The sequence below is a fragment of the Chionomys nivalis genome, chromosome 5, assembly GCF_950005125.1.
Source record: "Chionomys nivalis chromosome 5, mChiNiv1.1, whole genome shotgun sequence".
In the NCBI taxonomy this organism is placed as follows: Eukaryota; Metazoa; Chordata; class Mammalia; order Rodentia; family Cricetidae; genus Chionomys; species Chionomys nivalis.
In genome coordinates, this window is record NC_080090.1 from 100,596,391 (window position 1) to 100,616,197 (window position 19,807).

The 19,807-nt window shown below is 50.8% G+C and overlaps 1 protein-coding gene across 1 annotated transcript in view; it reads left to right on the forward strand.

Moving 5' to 3' along the window:
* The window catches only part of Gli2 (GLI family zinc finger 2), a 154,358-nt gene extending 142,473 nt beyond the window's left edge, over nt 1–11,885 (forward strand). Inside the window, exons 10-13 of the mRNA XM_057770795.1 lie at nt 260–424; nt 3,359–3,640; nt 5,570–5,906; nt 7,952–11,885. Coding sequence (XP_057626778.1) covers nt 260–424; nt 3,359–3,640; nt 5,570–5,906; nt 7,952–10,347 — 3,180 coding nt within the window. The 3' untranslated portion in view covers nt 10,348–11,885. The remainder of the gene's footprint in view (nt 1–259; nt 425–3,358; nt 3,641–5,569; nt 5,907–7,951) is intronic.
* The last annotated feature ends 7,922 nt before the right edge of the window (nt 11,886–19,807 follow it).

Consider the following 19,807-nt stretch of genomic DNA (forward strand, 5'->3'; position numbering starts at 1 on the left):
GCCACACATACATGTGAGCTCATGTATTTCACAGTAAAGCTCGTCTGTCATGGTCTTTGATATATCTGAGTTTTACCTTACGCTTTCAGCATTTCCAGTGTTCCTAGAGGAGAGAGTAACTGTCATTACCACTATCATGTGTTCTTTGGGGTGCACAGGAGACAGCAAGGAACGGGTTGGAGGGGTGAGGGGAGCCCCTGAGTCCAGCTGCCTGAGTTGCGTGTGGAGTGTTCTTTCTGACCAGTCCACCTCCTTCCAGTTTGAAGGCTGCTCCAAGGCCTACTCTCGCCTGGAGAACCTGAAGACACACCTGCGGTCCCACACGGGGGAGAAGCCATATGTGTGTGAGCATGAGGGCTGCAACAAGGCCTTCTCCAATGCCTCGGACCGTGCCAAACACCAGAACCGCACTCACTCCAATGAGGTACGTACTTGGGCCTGGGATGGGCCCAGCATGTGTGAATGCATTGCCCTTGATTGTTGGGTAGCCATGTTCTAGTTTCATTTCTATTGCTGTGATGCATTACCATGACAAAAAAGGACTCAGTTCAACCTGTAATTCCAGGTTACAGTCTATTGTGGGGAAGTCAAGTCATTATATATACCACATCCGCAGTCCAGAGCGAAATCAATGCATGCTTGCTTACTTGATTGCGGGTACTCAGCTCCATCTCTGCTGTCATCCAGTTCACTACCTCCCGCCTAGGGAGAGGTCTGCCCACAGTCGGCTGGGTCTTCCCATATCAATCAGCGTAATTAAGACAACACCCCACAGACATGTCCATAGGCCAATCCAAAACAGTCTCTCCGTGAGACTCTCTTCCCCACATGATTCTAAATAGATAAAGCATATGCCAGGTGCCTCCGCCCCCACCAGCCCTTCTCCTTACACAAGTCCTGCATACCAACAGGTCTCCCTCTTTACACCATAGCCTCTCCTCCAAATAGCACATGCTCCATAAAGCTCCATGGCACACTGACACTCCGCATCTGTTTCCTCGTGTCTGTAATACACACAGATGCCACCATCTGCAGAAGCTGAAATCAAAACAAATGCTCCTAAAGCTGGACATCGTGGTATATGTTTATAGTCCCAGTGCTGGGGAGGTGGAGGCAGGCAGTCCCTGGGGTTCGCTGCGCAGCCAGTCTAGCTGGGCATGATCCAGGACAATGAGAGACCCTTCTCAGAAATGCAGGTGTATGGTGCCTGAGAAATAACACACACACAGAGAGCTTCCTGGTTTCCAAGTTGTAAGCATGTCCTGTACTTTGCTCCCTGCTTCTCTGGCCATTGAATGGTTTCTGCTGCCTGGGTCACAGATAAGGAAACTGGCAATCAGAAAGGTGATACAGCCTCTTAGAGGTGTCCCAGGCCGAGAGCCAGGCTGGCTTACCTCTCTGAAGCTGTGGAACTATGCTGGACCATTGCTTTACCCACAAGTAGGTGTCTGCCTACAGAACAGCTACCCTGGTGCCTTCAGCCCTCTGTCCATGTGGCAATTCCTGCTCCAGAGGAAGGTATCGCGTAGGCTCCACTAGGCTGTCAACCGCCTGCCCAGAGCCCAGAGCAAGCGGAGCCCCTGGGCAGGCCCAAGAGACCCAAGGAAGGAACTCAACAGGAACTCCTAGTCACAGCTCACCTATACAATCCCTGTTGTTCAGGCAGACCAGTATGTGTGTGTGTGTGTGTGTTTGTAATTTTTTATATATAAATGTTTTGTCTATATATGAATGTTTTGCCTGTGTGTATGTGCATCATGCATGTGCCCAGTCAGAAAACGGGGTCAGATCTCCTGGAACTAAAGTTACAGGTGGTTGCAATGCACCATATAGGTACTAGGAATTGAACCCATGTCCTCTGCAAGGACCTGGAAGCAACAAGTACTCTAACCCACTGAGCCATCTCTCCAGCTCCTGGGGAAAAGAGTATTTCTAAAAGCTTAGATACAGCGTGGGCCCCAAAAAGACCTTTCTTCAGTTCATGTTGGAAGTTAGAGGCATTCTCAAAGGTTTCTGGGCCCCTTAGGGTCTCTCCAGACTGGAGCTAGCCTTGGGAGGAATATGGATATGTATGTGTGGACATAAGTATGTAGATGGTGTGGGGACATGTGTGTATTTATATGCACATGTATAGATGTGGGAGTAAGATATGTTACATATTTATATCTGTGTGTATTGGAATACTTAACATATAGTGGATCTATATGTGCTTATGTATGAGGGTGGTACATAAATATCTGTATATAGATATAAGATATTCATGTATATAAGTACTTTATGCACATGTACATATGGGAACATGTATACATGTATGGAGGTGTTTACATGTGTGTTGTGCATTTGTATGTACGTGGTGGGTGCAAATATGGAGAGTATGTGGGGCCACGTGGTTTATAGGTACATCCATGTTTGCGTAGATATGAGTGCAAGTAGGTAGAGTTTTTCCTCAGGACCGCAATCAGCTCTGTTCTGCCAGCTGCTTCCCAAATAACCATATAGAGAGTTATTAAAGTTATAAATGTTCTGTCGACAGCTCAGGCTTGTGATTAGCTAACTCTTACATTTTAACTTAACCCGTATTTCTTGTCTACCCTCTGCCATGTGGTGGTACCTTCTTTCAACACAGCATGTTCATCTTGCTTCTCTCTGCATCTGCTCGTGACTCCTCTAACTCCATCCTTCTTCCCAGCATTCTTTCTGCCCCTCAGATCTCCTGCCTAGCCATTGGCCAATCAGCCTTTTATTAGCAATGAGAGCAATACATATTTACAGTGTACAAAAATTGTTCCACAACAAGTGAGGGTGGTTTATATGTATGTATGTATGTTATGTATGTATGTGAAGAAGGTATGTGCAGGGTTAAGAATATGTATGTGGTGGTTTGTGTCTGTGGATTTGAGTGTAACCAATCCTAGTACAGAGACTAGATGTTCAGATATTCGAGTGTGCACCCCATGGCCAGGTGAGATTGGAAGTTTCCTTGATCCTGTCTGCTTTGGACAGAGACAGAAAGGTCTAATGAGCTTGAAATCCCAGTCCCGGTTCCTGGGGGAGCACGTGGGTCTTTCCCACACTCTTTCTGGTCTGTGTCACCAGCTTCTTGTGGCAAGAGTTCTTTTGAGAGTGCACCTCCTCTACATGCAAGGGTAGTAAGTACACCAGGTATATGGGGAGGCCAGGCTCCTGTGGGCTTGGCCTGGTGCACTCGATCTATAGACTGTGAAGATGTTGGAACTCCTAGTCCCTGTGCCAGCCAGGGCTGCCAGGGAATATAGAATGGCTTCAGAACAGGCATTGCACCCATTTAGAGTTTGTCCTTGGGTCCCCATCCATAACCCAGGCCTGACTCTTCTCCTAGAAACCCTACATCTGCAAGATCCCGGGCTGCACCAAGAGGTACACAGACCCCAGCTCTCTCCGCAAGCATGTGAAGACGGTCCATGGACCAGATGCCCATGTCACTAAGAAACAACGCAATGATGTGCACCTCCGTGCGCCACTGCTCAAGGAGAATGGGGACAATGAGGCCAGTGGTGAGCCCGGTGGCCGGGGATCTGAGGATAGTGTGGAGGCCAGTAGCACCAGCCACCCTGTGGAGGACTGCCTGCATATCAAAGCCATCAAGACAGAGAGCTCCGGGGTAAGACAGAGCTGGGTGCCCAACTGGCAGAGGGCAGTTCCCCAGCTCCGCACAAGGCCCAAAAGCCCAGCCCCTCTGAGGGTTCTGCTAAGGCACCCCCTTCTCAGAATGGCATGATACCCCATCTTGCTCCAGCTCAACTTTCCTCCTTTATCACCTTGCACCCCCTCATGAAACCTGTCTCGTTTCAGTCACCTTCTCTGACTCAGCTCCTGCTGGGCAACTGGGGCTGGGGCTCGGAATGCCCGTCCTCTGTGATGCTCTGCACAGGATGTTTGCCTCCTCATCCAGAACCTGGGTACCACTGTGGGTTCCCACCCCTCTGTCCGTGTCTGTGTCGTCCCCACTCTAGCCTCTGCTCCTTTCGTTCTAACCACCTGTTCTTTGTCTCCACCTCTTTTTCCCAACTGTACCTCCCCTAAGGATAGACGCTACTGAGGTGAGCAGAAGAATGGGGTGGGGGTGGGGGTGCCCAGGGTGAGAGGGTGGACTGGGATGCTGTTTCAGGCCCTTGACTGGGCAGAGATAGAACTGATCTGTGGAGAAGCGGGTGACGCCATGGCAGTAGGTAGAGGTAGGCAGCAAGAGAGAGGCCGGCAGGTGTGGGGAGCAAGGAATCCAAAGCAAGAGAGGGCATGAGTGAGGTGTGGGGAGCAAGGGAAGGCAGGGATGAGGTCTAGGGAGCAAGAGAGGGCAGGGGCGAGGTCTGGAGAGCAAGGGAGGGCAGGGGCGAGGTCTAGGGAGCAAGGGAAGGCGGGTGAGGGTAGAGATCAAGGGAGGGCAGGGGTGAAGTCTGGAGAGTAAGGGAGGGAGGGCAGGGGTGAGTCTGGGCTAGATAGAACAAAGACTCGGCACCGTAGTCAAGGCCTGCAGAGTCCAGCTGGCTGGAAGCATCTCCACTAACCTGGACATGTATTATTATTGTTGTGTCTTCCCAAGGAAGAGGCAGGGACAGGGAAGGCATTTGATCCAGAAATGAGCCTTAAACTGCTGCATCCAGGGTTTGCTTCCGGGGTCAGTTTCAGGCCACGCTGGATGCTGTAGAGGGCTGTGGTGCTGACTTATTTGCCGGCCCCACCCTAGCCCAGAGGGAGAGCCAAGTATTCTACTTTCATTTTTGTGGCTGCAGCAAATACTCCAGCAAAAAGCTGGAATGGCAAGTGTGAGGAAAGGATCTGAGTTACAATTCCAGACCCCTACCCATCATTTCTGGGAAGTCGAGGCAGGAAGTCAAGCAGCTAAGTGCGTCACATCCGCAGTCTGCAGCGCTGTCTGCTGCTTCTCTCAGCTGGCTGTCTTCTCTCCGACAGTTCAGGACCCACCACTCACATTCAACCTAGGTCTTCCTACATTCAATTAATAATCTAGACAGTCCCCCACAGACATGCACACAGACCAACCTGATCTAGATCATTCCTTATTAAGAATCTCTTCCCAGGTGAGTCTAGACTGTCAAGTTGATACTTAGTAGCCAGTGTGGAGTGGCCGTGCAGGCAATGGCTACACGCCTTAGCTCCCTGCTCCTCCCCTGGCCTATGGAGAGCACTCTGTGCAGTAGGAGGCAGCTGGCCAGCACATCACCAGACTTCTGTTATCCCTCGCTTCATGGTGGGCACATCATTGGTACCGCGTTGAATACCTTCTTTCTGGGTAACCGTAGTCACCTTCTACTTACAATAGGAAAAATCCTTGCTCGTGTAGAAGGCAGTTTGGGTTGATCTCATCATTGGGAGAGAGATCAAGGGTGGACTTAACCATCTCCTGCAGGCAGACAGGGATGGGTCGCAAGTGAGCATCTCTTCAAAGTAGTTCCCTGCTTCCTCCTGTCCCTGCCCAGTCAAACACAGCAGGGTATGAATGTGGGATGGGCTCAGGACCAGGCGACTTCTCACACCCTCTGAGCCTGTGCCTTCTGCCTTGTCCCTACAGCTGTGTCAGTCCAGCCCCGGGGCCCAGTCATCCTGCAGCAGCGAGCCCTCTCCTCTGGGCAGTGCCCCCAACAATGACAGTGGCGTGGAGATGCCGGGGACGGGGCCAGGGAGTCTGGGAGACCTGACGGCACTGGATGACCCGTCTCCAGGAGCTGACACCTCAGCCTTGGCCGCCCCCTCCACTGGTGGCCTGCAGCTGCGCAAACACATGACCACCATGCATCGGTTTGAGCAGCTGAAGAGAGAGAAACTGAAGTCACTCAAAGATTCCTGCTCGTGGGCCGGCCCAGCTCCACACACCCGCAACACCAAGCTGCCTCCCCTCCCAGCAAATGGTGAGTGATGCCCAGGGCTTAAAAGCCCAGGAGGGGGAGAGGAGTGGGAGGAGGGGGAGGGAAATGGGAGGTTGAGAGGAGGCGGAAATTTTTTTTCAATAAATAAATAAATAAATAAATAAATAAATAAAACCCAGGTAGGAGAGAGCTGTTTTCTCTCCAGGCACCTTGCAGTCTTACTGACTACCCACAATGAGACAGATTGTAGATCGGATGGTTTCAGGTTCTCAATGTCTTATTTAAAAAAAAAAAAAAGAACTGAAGAAGCCCACAAAAATAGCAAAAAGAGACACATTTTATTTAGAATTGAAGCATGAGTACAGGCCACTTTACATAGCTGAAGAGTTCCTGATTATTGCCCAGGACTTCCTCTAGAAAGAGGAGACGAGTTGCTGGGGCAGGGTGTGGATGGTCTTTTGAGTTTGATTAGCATCCTTAAGTTATATAAGCCTTAGTTCATTGTCCTGATTTTATCCATATGCACACCCAGTCATGTATAACATGATAAATGTCAGGGGGGTCCCTGAATAGTTCACTCAATGACTCAATGGATATAATTTACCTTACTGTGTATGGCACCCCAAACAAGTTCAGGCCGGATCAGCCTAGTTCCTTGGTCATAGCTGTATTTCAGAATATGTTTAGCCACTAAAGGTTCCTAAGGGTTAGTGGGAAACTAGAGGTCAAAGTGACCAGGTTCTTTTGTTTGGAGAGGGATATGGGTGTAGCTCAGTGCAGGTGCAAGCTCCCGATGTGTACATGTTCGGCTGGTAAAGGAGTGTGTACGGTGTCAACCAAGTGAAGCCCAATTGCTAAGCTTTCTCTGCACTTGGCTACTTCAACCCAACTTTGTGCTACATGGAAAGGAAACAGACCCCACCCAAACCCCAAACTTAGTTCAGGTCTGTGAGCTCCAACATGCATGTTATTCTTCATGCAGCACAGGTAGACCCCGCTACAGCTCCGTCCTCATCTAGCTGTTCAGCATTTGGGGTGTCGTGGCAAAGGCTTGAGGAAGGAGCGCAGTATGGCTGCCATCCCAAAGGAGCCACAGTCAGATTCGTGTGCAGGGCAAGCCACAAAGCACCAAGGATAGAGAGCTGGGGAGCTGGGGTACTGGGGTACTGAGCAGGTGCCTTCTACAGGAAAGAGCAGGGGAGCTTCACGAAGGAGGTGGTGCTCGGCAGGGTCTTCATCACCAAGAGCATCTCTGGAGTGCCAGTGGGCACATAGACCAGGCTGCCACCCACGATGGTGCACACTGGCACACCAGCAGCCCCGTTGTTGGAAGGACTGCTGGCAGAAGACCATGAGTTCTGCAGGGCTGGGATCTCCTGGGTTGCAGACAGCTGTCTCTGCTCAGGGACGAGATGAAGGGTCATAGGGGATGTGATCACTTGTCTGCCCATCTCAGCCCCAAAGGGCTATGAGAGGCCTTGACTGGCCTCTGCCCTCTAAGATCAGCCTAGACAACACTGGGAGGCCCTGCCTCAAAATAGAAATGAATCAAACAGCAAGAGCTGGAGATGCGGCTCAGATGTCCAGTACTTGCCTAGTATGCACACGGCCCTGAGTTGTCCTCAGCACTGAATCAAGGTTGGGGTGGTTCACACCCATAATTCCAGCGCCCAGTAGGTAGAGACAGCAGGATCAAAAGCTCAGGGTCATTTGGTCATAAGCCAACCTGGTTTCTCTGTAGTCTATAACTCACTCTTTAGACCAGGCTGGCTTTGAACCCAGAGATCTGCCTGCCTCTGCATCCCAAGTGTAGGATTAAGCATCACCATGCCATCTCACCTGGCTTTCTCCTTCCCTTCTTACATCCAGAATTATTCTCTATTGAGTGCTTGCTGTGTACCTGGCCTTATGCTGGGGCTCCAGGTTCAGCCTGGTCAAGAGGGGTAGGTAGAGGAACCGGTTACTCGGTATAGGGTGTACGTGATTTGGTTTGGGAATATTAGCCGTAGGACCCTAACACCACCAGGGAGTAAATGTTCTGCAGAGCACAGCTCTTGGCCTCCTCTGACCCCTCTGTTCTTCTCTAGGTTCTGTCCTGGAAAGCTTCAACGGCACTGGGGGCGGTGGGCCGGCGGGACTGCTGCCCAATCAGCGGCTGCCAGAGCTGACCGAGGTGACGATGCTGAGCCAGCTGCAGGAACGAAGGGACAGCTCCACCAGCACCGTGAGCTCGGCCTACACTGTGAGCCGCCGCTCCTCTGGCATCTCCCCGTACTTCTCCAGCCGTCGCTCCAGTGAGGCCTCACCTCTTGGTGCCGGCCGCCCTCACAATGCCAGCTCAGCAGACTCCTATGACCCCATCTCTACAGACGCCTCCCGGCGCTCCAGTGAGGCCAGCCAGTGCAGCGGTGGGGGCCCAGGGTTGCTCAACCTTACGCCTGCGCAGCAGTACAGCCTGCGTGCCAAGTACGCAGCGGCCACTGGTGGGCCGCCACCCACACCGCTGCCGGGCCTCGAGCGTGTAAGCCTCCGCACCCGCCTGGCGTTACTGGATGCTCCCGAGCGTGCACTCCCTGGTGCTTGCCCACATCCACTGGGGCCCCGGCGTGGCAGCGATGGGCCTGCCTACAGCCACGGTCACGGCCATGGCCATGGCTATGTGGGCGCGGCTCCTGCCTTCCCCCACGAGGCGCCGGGTGGCAGCATGCGCCGGGCCAGTGATCCTGTGCGGCGACCAGACCCCCTGGTTCTGCCTCGGGTGCAGCGTTTCCACAGTACCCATAACATGAATCCAGGTTCACTGCCGCCCTGCACTGATCGACGAGGCCCGCATCTACAGAGCCACCCTGGCGTGGATAGCAGCCTGACTCGCAGCACCTACTCCCCAAGACCCCCTAGTATCACTGAGAACGTGATGATGGAGGCCATGGCTGCTGGAGTAGATGGCACAGGACTTGAATCCGACCTGGGGTTGGTGGAAGATGAGCTGGTGCTGCCAGACGATGTGGTCCAGTACATCAAGGCCCACACCAGTGCTTCTTTGGATGACAGCACACGACAGGGGTATCCCACAGAAAGCACTGGCTTCCCCGAGAACTCTAAACTGCCCAGTCCTGGCCTACAGGGCCACTGTAGGCTAGCAGCTGCCGACTCCAACATGGGTCCTTCTGCTCCTGGACTGGGGGGCTGCCAGCTGAGCTACAGCCCCTCCTCCAACATCAGTAAGAGTAACATGCCTGTGCAGTGGAATGAGGTGAGTTCTGGCACCATGGATGCCCTGCCCAGTCAGGTGAAGCCACCTCCCTTCCCTCATGGCAATCTGGCTGTGGTTCAGCAAAAGCCAGCCTTTGGCCAGTACTCAGGATATAGCCCACAAGCCCTGCAGACCAGCCCAGGAGGTCTAGATAGCACCCAGCCACACCTACAGCTTCGTGGAGCCCCCTCTGCAGCCAGAGGGAGCTACACGCAACAGCCTCGACAGCCGGCCACAGGCGGCCAGTGCCTGAGTGTGCCTGCCGCCCTGAGCCCTCAGGCCAACTACAGCCAGACCCACTCCCAGCTGAGCCCGAACATTAGTGGACAGCTGAATCAGTTCTCTCCCTCATGCAGCAACATGGCAGCCAAGCCCAGTCACCTGGGACTCCCTCCACAAATGGACGTTGTCTCCAATGCCACCATGATAAGTGGCCATCAACGGGAGCTTGGGATGGCCAATTCATCCCTCCCGGGGCTGTCCCAACCTCACGCGGTCCTGAGCTATCCCCAGCAGGAAGGCTACCAGCAGAGTTCCAACCTTCTGTCCTCCCACCAGCCTAGCTTCATGGAGTCCCCGCAGAGCACTGGCTTTGGTCTCTTGCAACCTCGGCCACCCCCTGAGCCCAACACTGCCAGCCGTCACCGCGCAGTACGTGCTGGGCAACAGCAGTTGTATGCCAGGACCACTGGCCAACCCATGGTCACGTCTGCCAACCAAGAGACGGCAGAAGCTATGTCCAAGGGAACAGCAGGGACCATGGTATCCCTGGCCCCTCAGCCATCCCAGGACACAGGGCGGTCACAGGACCAGAACACAGTCTACTACTATGGCCAGATCCACATGTATGAACAGAATGGGGGCTGCCCAGCCATGCAGTCCCAGCCACCACAACCACAAGCTTGCTCAGACAATATCCAGCCCCAGCCTCTGCCTTCACCGGGGGTCAACCAGGTGTCCAGCACTGTGGACTCCCAGCTCCTGGAGGCCCCCCAGATTGACTTTGATGCTATCATGGATGATGGTGATCACTCGAGTTTGTTCTCTGGTGCACTGAGCCCCACCCTTCTCCACAATCTCTCCCAGAATTCCTCACGCCTCACCACACCCCGGAATTCCCTGACACTGCCTTCCATCCCTGCGGGCATCAGCAACATGGCTGTCGGGGACATGAGCTCCATGCTCACCAGCCTGGCTGAAGAGAACAAGTTCTTAAATATGATGACCTAAAGGCCCTGCTACAGAGCGGACCCGAGCAACCTTAGCTTCTTGGAATATGAGAGTCTGATCTTCTCTTTGTGAGAAAAAAAGTGTTAATTAGGTCTGAGAGGGCTTGGGCAGTGGCTGGTTCGGACTCACAAATATTTTAAGGAAAGTTTTAGGGGCCTCCTCTTTGCTGTTTGACCTATTTTTTGGAAAGAAAGTCTTGTTCAGAAAGAAACCCGTTTACACAATGCTCACCAGCCTTTGGTGTTTATGGGATTACTCAGTTCTGGCTTCTTTGCCTCTGCCATTCCGCTAATGAGAGAGTGCATTGGCCAAGGCTTTCTAAGTACAGGCCCAAAGAGGGACGGGAAATCACGTTTGGGTTTGAATCTGAGACCATACTGGATGTTCTGCTCTGAGAAGCGTTTGCCGTTCTGCCGCTGGCAAGGAGAAGGAATTGCTGCCTCCCCCAGATTCTTCCATGAAGCTTGCCAAGGTTGCTTACCACGGAGGAGAAAGGTGTATCTGCTAGATATTATGGCGTCTCCTCAGTTACTGCTAGCATCTCCATTCCCTTAGGCACAGTGGGACCCGCAAATTTCCTGAGTGGAGAGGAATTAATAAAATACATATCACGAGGAAATAAACTGTGCTACCTGGGACAAGCCCAGAAGCCCCCCAGGGGCCTCTCCTGTTTACAGTGTTCGGAAGCGTACAGTGGTGCCCCTCCTGGGAAAAACACTTGTGTCTAATTCCTCGGGTTGTTGTGGGCTGGTGATGGACCAAGGTGAAAGAGACCTTCCACGGAAAGAGCAAGTTGCATGTTTACCCAGTCCTCTTTCTCCTGTGCACTACCCCCCTCCATGGAAAATTCTAGGGCTCCTCCACACTGTGCTGGGTGGCCAGCTGTCCACACCTAACCACCACATGCGGTCTCAGTACTTTCCGCTCCCCTGACCTCTGCCCTCCTCTCCATGTTATTTGGCATGGACCAATGACATGCATGGTGTTTGTGGTCGGGTGAGAGAGCATAGGATTGATTCTCGGACTTGGAGGAACTAGTCACTGAATTTTCTTGTTCGGTATGGCCTGGCCCCAGATGAGACGGGGCATTTGGAAACTGACTGCAGAAAGAATCAGTCGAGAACACCCTGCAGGGGGACCCACGCCTCTTCCCCGCCACACACCTGCGCACACCCCATCCAGAACTTCTCCCTTTGAGTTCATAGACACTTTGCCAAACCAAACCTCGCCACTCGGAGCTTCCCTCTGGCCATGGCTCTGGCTTCAGTGAGGAACTTCTTAACAGAGTCTGGATCTCTGGGTCCTAAGACAGCAAACCTGTCTGTTTACAATCTAGAGACAAGATCAGCTCCAAATGACAGCTCTGGGCCACGCCCACGGGTCTGTGGCTCCAGTGGTGGTACCTCACTGCCTGACATAGACCCTGACTTCCTGTTCTCCACTTGTATCTATTTTGTGTAGATATCGCCATCCCTGAATACACTGTGGGTGAATCGTCCAGCCAAATTTATATTGCCAAACATTTTTAGCTTTTTCTACATGCTATAAATTGAGATGACATTCTCAACTTGTAAATAAGTCTTTTTGTACATTAAAAATAATTTTTTCATAATTTATCTTGTCGATCTGCTTTTCCCTTGACAGTAGTTAATGAGAATCAAGGCAGTAAATTTGGTGCATTTGAACCGAAATTAGGCTGTATTTTTTTCACAACTGTGTCAAAACTGACTAGCCCACCTTAACCCAGACAAGCTTAATTCAGAATCATTTACTGGCTGTTTGCTTCTGAGAAGTGAGACTTTGGAGTGGGAGCAAGCAGGGTTTGACAGGTTGCCAGGACACAGATACTAGTGAGCTTTCTCAGCACTCTTGAGTCAATTGACTGGGGTCCCAATGTGCCAGGTCTCGTGTCCCAGGCACAGTCTGGTTCCTGGTGATAATGTTTTGGTTACTACCTCATGCTGTGATCAAATCCAGACAAAAGCAACTTACGGGGAGAAGGGCTCAGAGTTCAAGGGTGCAGTCAGTCTCTCCCAGTGGGGAATGTTGGGCAGGAGCATAACGTATGTGGTCACGTGCATCCACAGTCAGGAAGCAGAGGAAGGGGGTGCTAAAGGTCAGCTTCCGGCTAGGACCCCAGCCGATAGAATGGTGCTGCCTGTGGTTAAGGTACCTCAATTTTCCCAACCTCTAAGCCTTCACTGGCATGCCCAGAGGCATGCTTCTGGTGATTCCAGATCCCGTCAGGTTGACATTGAGATTAACTGTTCCAGTGAGTGAAGGGTGGAAAGAAGGACAGACCCCTAACGTTGACAGAAGAGAGTCAGGACAGGCAAGTGAAGTCCTGGGTGCATAGCGCCCAGCCTTGGGTAGAGGACCAGGAGAGAGCTGTGTCTAGGACCCCGAGCCTAGGAAAGCCTCCTGTTGGGTAGACAGGCAGAACCTTGGGTCAATAAATTGATAGCCCTGGGCAATGATTGAGCAATGTTGACTTCAGAAGGCTGGAACTATAGTGTTGGGCGAGTTCTAATTAATAGAAACCCGGAGCCAGATATGGGGCAAATGCTGAAAGATCAGAGAGAGAAAGGAGGAAGCAAGTAACACCCATCTCTTACCTTGCTAATTCCTCAACTGACAAAAGGCCGAACTACTGTCTCCTTCCGCCTTACAGTCAGTCTTCTCTCTACCCAGCCATATCACTTCCTGTCTGTCTGTACAGACCTCCAGACCTCTGCTTAACTTGTGGCTAGCTCTGATCTTCAGGCAAGTTTTGTTTGTTAGAGTATAAATAAGATATCACCACAATATAACTTGGTTGGTTCAACTCCCCAGAAGCCACATAAAAGCCAGACACCGTAGTAGAATTACCTATAAGGAGTTAGGGTCCAAAACTAGGAGAATCAATTCACAGTCCAGTTAGCCTGGCATACAAATTCAGAGACCCTGTCTCAGGTAGAGGGTGAGGCTCGGCACTCAAGGTTGTCCTCCGAAGTCTACACCCACACTATGGCAATGTGCGTGCCTGAAAATGGGGGTAAGATGGGGGGATGCAAGCGCATACACATAAAAACGAGGTTTTTACAAGAAGCTCAGCAGTTAAGAGCATTTGTTGCTCTTGTAGAAGACCCCAGTTCAGTTCCCAGCGCCCATGTCAGGAGGCTCACAACCACTGAAACTCTATCTCTGGGAATATCTGACTTCTTTCTGTGACCTCAGTGTACCCTCATACATGTGTGCACACTCACACGCAGACACGGAGATACATACAAAAAGTGAGCACAGAGGCCTGGAGAAATAGATGGGTTGCTAAGGGCACTCCTGCAGAGGACCCAGGACCCAGCACCCACATGGTGGCTCATAGTCAGAGAAACAATGCACTCTTTATGATCTCCTTGGGAACCAGGCATGCACACAGTATGCTTGTATACCTACAGGTATATATCCATTCACCTAAAATGAATATGTTTTAAATCTTTTTTGATAAAATTGGAAGGTTGGAGAGAAAGAGAGAGAGAGAGAGAGAGAGAGAGAGAGAGAGAGAGGATGTCCACACGCGCATCTGTAGAGGCCAGAGGATAACATAAGCTCTCATTTCTCAGGCCCTGTCTACTCTCACTAGATCTTGATATCTTGGATTTCACCAGTAAGTGAACTGGCCACTGCGTCCAGGATATGCCTGCACACTCAACAGTGCTGACAGTACAAGCATGGGCCGCCACACCCACCTTTTTATTTTTATTTTTTAACTTTTGCTTGACTTTTGTTTTGCTTTTCAAGACAGAGTTTCTCATATAGTCTGATTGTCCTGGAACTTGCTCTGTTGGCCAGGCTGGCCTCCCTCTGTCTCCTGAGTGCTGGGATTAAAGGCGTGTGTCACCATGCCTGGCCCCTTCATGTTTAATGTGGGTTTTGTGGCAGAAACTTGGGTCCTAGAATTCACAGGAAACACTTTACTGACAGTCATCTCCCCATCCCCAAGACTAAGGTCTCCATGTCAATTCTGTCGATGTCATAAGGCAAGAATCCCACAAATAGAGGCAGGCTCGTGACTCAGATGAGGTTAGATGGCTACATTGCCCTGGGAATGGCAAAATACGGATTTTTAGACAGAGATGCTCAGTAGGGAGATTGTAGTAATTTCTTGTACAATTAAGAGGGAACGCAACTATTTTAGGGATTCTGCACAAGAGCACAATAGATAACTGAAATACTTAAAATCTTCAAAATGACATTGGTGTGGTGGTGCTCACCCTTAACCCAACACACGGGACACAGGAGGTCCAAGATCATCTCCAGCTACAGCACAGACGAGACCAGCTGTGCTGCATGAAACTGCCTCAGAATAAAATAAAATCTGCAAGTAACCCGGATAAGGCAGGACATAGGAAACAAACAGCACTCCAAAGAAGAAACGGGGGAAATAAAAACAGCAGTGGCCCTAAATGCAGCCCCATCGATAACTACATAAAAGGAAAACAACCTAAAAGCTTCAATTAAGACATGCACAGAGAACGGGTTAGCGTTTCAGACATGCAGCTTTAAGACTTCCTATAAAGCTGCCGTCGTCAAGGCAGAATTGACGATGGTAAAATTGCAGATTGGTGGCATGGGACAGAGGGCGGTCAGCAGACATCACCCAGAGACCAAACTGACTGTGTTCTGAAAGGCTTGCCCAACCTGTGACACACAGGCCGCGTGCATCCCAGGATAGTCATGGTGCAGCTGAACACCGAATCCTCAATGTACTTAAAACATTATGAGGGCTGTGTGTGTGTGTGTGTGTGTGTGTGTGTGTGTGTGTGTGTGGTGTTTCCTGAGTGTGAATTTTGTAGAGGACAGTGTCATGTAGCAGTGTCAAAAGGTTAGACTTGGGGTCAAGGATTTAACTTTGTGCTAGAATACTTGCCTAGCAAGTGCAGAATCCTGGGTTCATTCCTCAGCTCTGTGTGTGCGTGCGCCTGCTGAAGTGTGAGACCTGAGAGAAGGCCGGTGAGAGGAGGAAAGCAGGGGTAGATGGCCCAGGCCAGAGTTGGAAGTAGGAAGTTCCCCAGGAGGATGAGAGACAGTAACTAGAGATGCTCATGCCATGGGACACAGAAACCGTGGTCTCCACCTCTTCCTCTCCCCCCTCCTCTTCTTCCTCTCTTCCCCACCATCTCCTCCTTCTCTTCCACCTCCTCTCCCTCTTCTCTCTCCCTCTCCCATGCACACAGGTAAGAAGTGTGAGGTGGGCATGCACACATATCTTCTCCCATCCTGAATCCAAGCCACAGGAAAATCTTTCTCACTGCAACTTCAGAAATTACCCAGAACCCTTTGCATCATCACCTCTCCTCGCCTCCATATTGTACGTGAGCTCCTCCTATGGATCCACAAGCCAGCAATGCCATGCTGTTACTATGTACTCTCACAAACATGGAAATGAACGTCTTTCCTCCAAAATGATGGGAGGGGGCTCCTGCTGCCCCACGAGCCTGGGGGATCTGGTTTATAGAACTCTGTTCCGCTTCCTGTCTCTGTCTCAACGCACACCTCCCTGCTGATCCCCTTGCCCCACCCTGGTCTCAGTCCCCCACCTTTCCTCTGTCAGACCAGTCCTTTCAAACACTGTTTCCCCACTTGGTGTCCCTAAGTCTCATGGGATGTTGGGATCCTGTGGACGCATCCCCTTCCCTCCCCTTACCACTTCATCTGTATGTTCTTATTACCATGCCAAGCAAGGCGCAGCACGTGTTGCCTCGGTGCCTTGGCGCTGACCTTCCCATTGTCTGGAATGCTCTCCCCTCAAACAGCCAAAGGATTTGTTCCTTCCTTCAGGCCTTTGCTGTCGTAACCACCCTGTTTAGAAGGATGGGGGTGGACAGGGATCAGTGCTCTTGCCTCGCATGCAGAGGGCTCTGGGTTTGGTCGCCAGCGCTGGGAAGAAATAAGTTCTCATACCTCCCCCATTACCTGCTATGCTTTTCCGTCAAGCACAGATGGCCTTCAAAACTGTAATTCACACCTTCTGAATGAGCTCACTGGTGCTGGGAGCTGGTGCTGGGAGAGCGTGTGTGCAGGGAGACTGGGGGGCGGCGGTGAAAGCAGCAAGTCATGGCGCCTTTCAGAAGTTTGCCAAGACGGAGTAAGAGAACAATAGAAGAGTCTCTGATTGCAAAGTTTTTGTGTGTATCTGTTTTGAAACAGGGTCTCTATAGCCCAGGCTGGCCTGAAACTCCCTACGTAGCCAAGGATAACCTGGAACTCCTGATCTTCCTGCCTCTACCTCTGGAGTGCTGGGATTACAGATGGGCAACACCACTCCTGAATTATTCAGTATTGAAGATTGAAGCTAGGGTGTTGTGTGTGCAAAGCAAACACCATACCAACGAAGCTACATTCTCAGTCCTTGACTGTGTGTGGTTCTTAGTGGGAAAAAGACACACGTAAAGATTTCTTAGACACTCTGGACAGAGAAGTAGGAGAGCTAGCTACACTGACTGCATGATGGGAGTTAAGGGTGAGGCAGGGTGAGGAAGAGCTGGCCTTGGCAGAATGGTGTAGCCTGTTGGAACAAGGGGTCAGAACAGAACCAAAGGGGTCGGGGGCTTGGAACTGAGGAGAAAAGAAGGCTGTTGGCCTGTGTCTTGACCCAGGAGCTAAGCTTGTCTCTCAGGAGATAGAGGAAGCAGAGACACAAATGGGCTGAGAAGACTGGGATACCTGGAAAAGCATGGAAGAGTGAGGGTGGCATTCATGAGAATGAAAGACGGGGCGCAGTGGGAGCCTTGTTCCATCTGCCAGCAAGGTCATGGAGCTCCTGGAGGAAGTCTGAGGCTTGTGCCACCACCAGCGGGCCTGCAGTCTGAGTATGGGCTACAGAAGGGAATCTGAGCCCATTCCAGGCTTGGGGAAAGCCCAACTGCCCACGTGGGAAGATGCCCAAGCACAAGAGACGTCTCTGACTCCTTTTTGGGCCAGATTGCAGACAAGGCTTCTTTGGGGGAGCTGTTCCACTCAATGGTTCTCAATGCAACTCTTTACTAGGTGTGGGGAGAGCCCGTTAGGCCTCGGGCATTCCCGCGGTAAAGTCAGCTGCGGTGGCTATAGGTAATTCCCCAGTGTCCTTTATTGGCTCTGCTTGGTGAGAGTGACACCAGCGCCTGTTTTACGAGCTGGCAGCACCGCCTCAGCCAGCACAGTGGCTGTCAATAAGGGCTGTGTTTTATATCACAAGCTGGACGATTTATGTGGGGGCCCAGCACCCTGCAGACAGCTATTTGGCCAGGGAAGAAAATGACCTAATGCTTAAGAAATTTGGGAACCAGAAAGCAAACGTGTGTGTATGGTGTGCACACGCGAGCACGGCACAGTCTGTATGCGCCAGCTTTGTCTGTGAGCTCGCCAGGCTTTGGAAAACAGAAATCACTGCTAAATGCACCGGCTGTAAAAATTAAATGAAACCAAATGAGTCATTTCCTGCTGGATAGGGCCTTTGCGTCACACCTGATGAGCAGGGTTTTGGGGAGAGGTGGGCCATTTCCTAACAAATCAACTTGCATTCCTTTCTCCCCAGGTAAGTGGATCTCTCTGCAAAACATTGGGTAATGTCTCCACTCAGACACGTCCACCTCTTGCTGAAGTGCTTGCCTACTTTAGGTTTGTCTTCGAGCATGCCAAACTGTGTGTGAGAGTGCATGTGTACACATATGTGAGTATGTGTGTGTGAGAGAGTGCATGTGAATGTGTGTGTGAACACCTATCATGTGGGAGCCAGAGAAGGGTGTAAAGAGTCCTGCTCCATCTCTTTCCATCTTATTCCTTGAGACTGGGTCTTTCACCAAACCTGAAGCTGGCAGCCAGCAAATCCCAGCAACCAACCTACCCCTCTCCTTCACACAGTGCTGACATTATCGCCTGTGCAACCACTTCAAGCTGCCTGTGTCTGATCTCTTGACATTGTAGCATGATGTGCCTACATACAAAATTCAAATGAGCCATTTTTAAAAATTGCTTTAAAACTGTTTCATTATGTTTGAAGTCTGTGTTAGGCCGTACGTGGCCTGCAGGCTATGGACTGGACATACCTGTGTCAACTCAGCTTCTGGAGAATGGGCACCTGTCATTTGCTTTGATATCCAAGGCCTCTGTAAACTGCACTGGGTACCACAGCAAGAGCCCCATCCCTGGCTGCTGAGTCAAGGCTTTAACACAGTAGCTGTATCAAGGTATGATGATGCGTGCCTATAATCCCAACACATAGGAATTAAAGGCGGGAGGATCAGGAGTTCAAGGTTATCCTTGGCTACACATCAAGTCTGAGACTAACCTGGGCTACAGGAGACTTCTTACGTGAATTCTGGGGACCAAATCCAGGTCCTTAGGCTTGCAAGGTAAACACTTTACTGACAGAGCCATTTCCCTGGCGCCTGTTACTTGGCTTTCATTCTCCTCAAAAATCAGATGTTTCCCCAACATGCTACCCCCTCAAGTCCCCAAAGATTCTTGCCATTCTTGTCATCCCTTAAGAGGCTGCTTCAGCTCCAAGCATGTGTCTGCACACCTTCCCAGGGTCTGGAGTTGAGCCCAGGTCCCGACAGGCATGCTATTCTATTTAACCCCTGCCATACCCTTGAGAGGGAGCGGTGGTAATTCTCCTGCAGCCGAGAAGACAGGCTTGGGGAGGATAAATGTTCTCGACATCTCCTGGATGGAGACCCCTGACCTGCCCTGTGCTGGACCCTCTGCCCTGGCCCTGTTCTGGCCCTGCCAAGGCCTGAGCCAGGGTGTGCTGAGGCTGACCATGCACGGGGCTCCCAATAGCTCTGCAAGAATGGTGAGCTCTACTCTCAAACAGAAACTTGGCCTCAGCAAATCAGGCTGGTCCAAGTGAGCACAGCCTAATTGGTATGTGCTGGGGTGGGGGCGGAGCTCAGCTCAAGTGCTCGTCCTCAGGAACCATCCACATTGTTTTTGATATCTGATATATTAAATATGCATTTAAGTATTACATAATAGGGCACGTTTAAGTTTTATATATATATGTTAATTTTTTACTCATGTAAAAAATTCAAGAAAATTAATATTATAGTACTTAAAATGAAAACAGTCAGCTATTTATACAATATTCTTTATATATACCAACTTTAATTCTTCAGTAACTGGCTAAGGAAATACTATTTTAGGTAACTAATGTCCCATACCCAATACAGGCTTTTTAATAAAACCAGAACATCTGCAAAATGGCCAGTCTGAGTCCTGCCTCTGTCCTATGGTGATGTAATGTGTTACTTTATTATTGAGCTTTAAAATAGCCAGCTTGCCACAGAGAATATACATGCAGATTTAAAAGGTGTTTCAACTAAGCCCTGTGTTTACCAAAGACATTCTACCCAACAGTTGGCACAAGGTCAGTTTTCCATTTCCATGGGGATCAACTTCCAAGTTTGGTGTCTTTGTCTCTGTGGAGAGTTTATTGCTG